The sequence below is a fragment of the Wasmannia auropunctata genome, unplaced genomic scaffold (assembly GCF_000956235.1).
Source record: "Wasmannia auropunctata unplaced genomic scaffold, wasmannia.A_1.0 LD336101.1, whole genome shotgun sequence".
NCBI lineage: Eukaryota > Metazoa > Arthropoda > Insecta > Hymenoptera > Formicidae > Wasmannia > Wasmannia auropunctata.
The window spans coordinates 2017466-2021593 of NW_012026789.1; the positions used below are offsets into that span (position 1 = coordinate 2017466).

The 4128-nt window shown below is 29.6% G+C and overlaps 1 protein-coding gene across 2 annotated transcripts in view; it reads left to right on the top strand.

Annotated features, from left to right (window-relative positions):
• Positions 1-3655: 3655 nt before the first annotated feature.
• Positions 3656-4128, top strand: part of LOC105458604 (stress response protein NST1-like) — a 2673-nt gene continuing 2200 nt past the window's right edge. For both annotated transcript variants that reach the window (XM_011704068.1, XM_011704076.1), the window contains exon 1: positions 3656-3990. In XM_011704068.1, coding sequence (XP_011702370.1) covers positions 3872-3990 — 119 coding nt within the window. In that variant the 5' untranslated portion in view covers positions 3656-3871. The remainder of the gene's footprint in view (positions 3991-4128) is intronic.

Sequence of the window (4128 nt, forward strand, 5' to 3'; positions counted from 1 at the left end):
CGGATTAATGCGGACAATTCCATCGATTAACTTCCTCGAACATGATCAAAGAAACTTTTACTTCCTTCAACCGTGATTTTACCTGCTATATACATAATTACGCAGATATTGACTTCTTTATTGACATATAAATATATTGATAATTTTCTTTCGTTATTGTTTAATAACAAAAATTTTGTTAATAATAAAAATATATTTATTTAATTATTTTTCACAATATCGTCTGAAATATATTGGTTTTGTTGCGCTTTTAGTTAAGATTGGTCCTTGATAAAATATCCAAATATATTCTTATATGTCATAAAATTATGTAGCAACTGTTTACGTAATCTGATTAATAAACGGCTAAACACACTATCAGCAGAAAATGCTGTCGCGCGATTTGCCCCGCATTACGAAACGAGTATTGGATTTACATCATCGCGTTGTGTGTTCGCAAAAGCAAGCCGACGAGGTGACATGTCGAACGAAAAAAAAATCGGCATTAACTAACCCTTAATAAAAGGACGTTAAATCGTGGGATAAGCGGGTTCCGTTTGTGCACGCTCATGCGTGAAGGCATTAAACCACGGGATTAATAATCGGCATTCACGGTCGTCGCACGCAACCTGAACCCGACCGAACTCGCTCTTATTACGGCGACTAATGCGCTTGGCACGTATTTCTATAATTAGCGTGATAACATCGGCGCGCCGGTATCGCCGATCGTAACTCGAAAGAAGGAAAAAGGATCAACGGGAAGTGAAACCTGAGGCGTACTCTTTTTCTAATTTTATCGCGCAAGTTGGCTATTCGAACAAGTTTGTAAGGATGGTAAGAAGAAAACGAAAGGAACTAATGTAAACAGAATTTCACCCTGAATTTCACCCTGAGAGAAAAGTATTTGCTATTTGTGACCACCTATATAAATTATATATGGTAAAATAATTGTGATTAGAAGCTCCATTTTTATAAGTTGTTATTGATGCAATGTTAGTAATAATGATTATATTTGTAGTTTTATATATATATATATATATATATATATATATATATATATAGTTAGTTGTACCGAAAATGGCTACGCATTATGATAAAGATTAAATTACGATAATTGCAACTATTCTTCTCTCTCAGTGTACATACAAAAATGTAGGTATATACGAAATAATTCGTGTATAAAATGTAATGTTAAATATATATCTATAAGCGAAATATTTATTTAAGATGACAATTTTGTAGATTTATTTTTTAATATTTTAAACATTCGTTATTTTAAATGTTTTAGTAAATTTATTTTCTACTCTGTAGACAAATTTATAAAGATTAAAATGCTGTTCGAATTTTCTGTTTCAGATGACTATAAAAATTATTATCGCTTTCGTCAGCAAGACAGATTGTTTTCGCGTTAATAATATATATCAACATTATAACACAATGCCCTCTCAAACATTATCTCTGTTTCCGCGCACTAAATACATTATTGCTTTTTTAAATCTAATTGTTAAACTAATAAAGATTAATATATTTTTACAAGTTAAATTTAAAAAAATTGCAAACATATAACAAAATTTTATTTTTTGATTATTTCTTAAATGAATGTAATTTCTCAATAAAAATTAAATTCCAAGTTTAATTAAATATTTGATTTAATAATTAAGAAAATATATTTTCTTGTAAAAAAGATAATGAAGTCATTTTTAAAGTTGTAAAATCGAATCAAATTTCGTTGTTCTTTTCCGCGATACTGATTTAGTTCTCTCGTTATACGTCGTTTCGTGAGAAACTGTCATCGTAAAGATCGCTTATTGTGATAGTGAAAATATCGCAGAGGTTAATAGCATATGTATCTTTATTTGGCTTAAAAGAAAAACAAGATCACCCTCGTTTTGAAATTGTCTCGACAAGTGACACACGTATGATAAGAAATTGTAATTTGATTTTATTAAAATAAAAAATTTTCCGTTCAGTCAGTATAAAAAAAATTCAATTAGTATCAGGACAAAAATTATAACATATGTTCTTTACAGTTCAAATGCTGATGTGCAGTATATAATGAATTGATTTATTCCCATCTGTAGGTGATCATATCTTCTCTTCTCTCCAAGACAAATTTATATCAAACATATAAAATAGAGCCACTCGTGGAAAAGATAGAACAATGAAATGTGATTATTGATTTAACGTGCTTTTTCATTTTAACAACGGAGAATGTAAGCTGTTTCAACAAAAAATTGCAAACGTACACGGAATAAAATAATGCATTAACAGTATTTAATTAAAGATAATCTTATTAATTCAATGACAATATTAATGAAACAGTATTAATGAAACAACAAATGAGATCTTGTTTAAAAACATTATTTACTTCAATAAGATTAATATTGAATGATTATCATTGAGATAATTTGGTACAAAGATTACTTCCAATTAGACAGTTGAGTACTGTTAATACAAATAATTTTATTTTCCTTTTCCGTAATATTATTAATAATAACTATGCTATTGCAACATTTTTGAAATATAATATTGCAAAAATTTTTATTACGTATATATCTTATAACTCATTTATATTCTACATTTTGCAGTTAAAATAATGCAAATACACATTTCATTAATAAAACAAATGTAAACTATAAAAAAAACTGTGGAAAACTATGGAAAAATTCAAGTGACACAAATAACGCTAGATTCTTCTCTAAATTATACACCTAAAACTAAATTATAGATCAAACATATCGAAATAATAGTGAGCCGACACGGATGTTGGTGTGTATATAATAATTTTATTGTTACATTCTTCAGCCTCACACAAACTGCGCGCTGCAATTTTTTGTTGGTCTTAAAACACAGTTCTTACATGAAGCCGGAATCTACTGTAACGTATTAAATTGAAGAGCAATTTAACATTTTTGAATATATAGGGGGATTCTTATAGATGCTAACAAGCATCTATAAGAATCCTCATCCTCCCAAATCTGTAAAGAATTTTATTATAAAAAATTATATATTTTTCTTAGTATCTGAAAATGAATTTTCTCCTATTTTTTTCATTTTCAAATAGAATAGAACTTCGTTTATCCGCGCTTCATTTATACAAGTTTATTTTCAGTTCTAAATTTCAAATATATTCGAAATTATAACTGAGCTGATATTATCCAAATCATTCGATTGGTTCAGATAATAAGAGCTCGATATGCTCGGTTTCAGTTTATTGAACGTTAGCTCCTATTATCGGACCTAATATAAGTGAGCTCTATTATCCGAACTATCCTGTTATCGGAACTTGTCTCCCGATGTTCAGAGCTCTACTGTAATATCATTATTATTGCTCTAATATATTATTATTTATCAATAATGTGGTAAAAAAATAAGACAATAATAAGTCAATAATTAAAACAAATAAATTTGATAATATAAAGGGCTATATGTAAAGACAAACCAAAGCAGGAGTTAATGTTTTATATTTCTAATTAAATCATCTTGCTTTGGCTCGTTTATATCAAATTAATGTTTATATTTATATTATCAAATTTAGTTACTATTTGTCATTCAGTTCTAATTTTTATTGTAAAAAAAAAATAAACAGACGCAAATTTAAAAATACAAATTTATATAATTGTTAGATATGTTACATGCATTGTATTATCCATGAAATCAGTCATTTACGTTGATAAATATCGCTCAGTGATTCGAGTATTTCATTCAGGAAACGTATCCTTTTGTAGCCGTCTTCGTTATTCGACCTCGGAATCCGCCACGCATTTGTCAGGCTCGTCCTCCGCGATAACCTTCGTGAGAACTCGTCGAATCCGAGAAGAAATCGGACCGACAAATCGTTAATAACTATCGCGGGATAGATAGGTTTGAAGACGCCCCCGGGATCGTCCATATGAATGCAACGGAATTACGTTTGAAGGCATGGACGCCCGCAGTACCGCGCAAGATACCGGACAATATCGTGTCCTCGAGCTACACGAAGACGAAAGCGTTCGTGCCATCCTATGAAAAGTATGAATATTTATCGCATCTACTTTAGGAACCAGAGATATCGAAAAATTGCCTCGTGATTTGAAATCATTTTATTTTATATAATTGATGTAGGCAATATATGATCATACGTGTGAGACGAATAAATAATGGTTATTA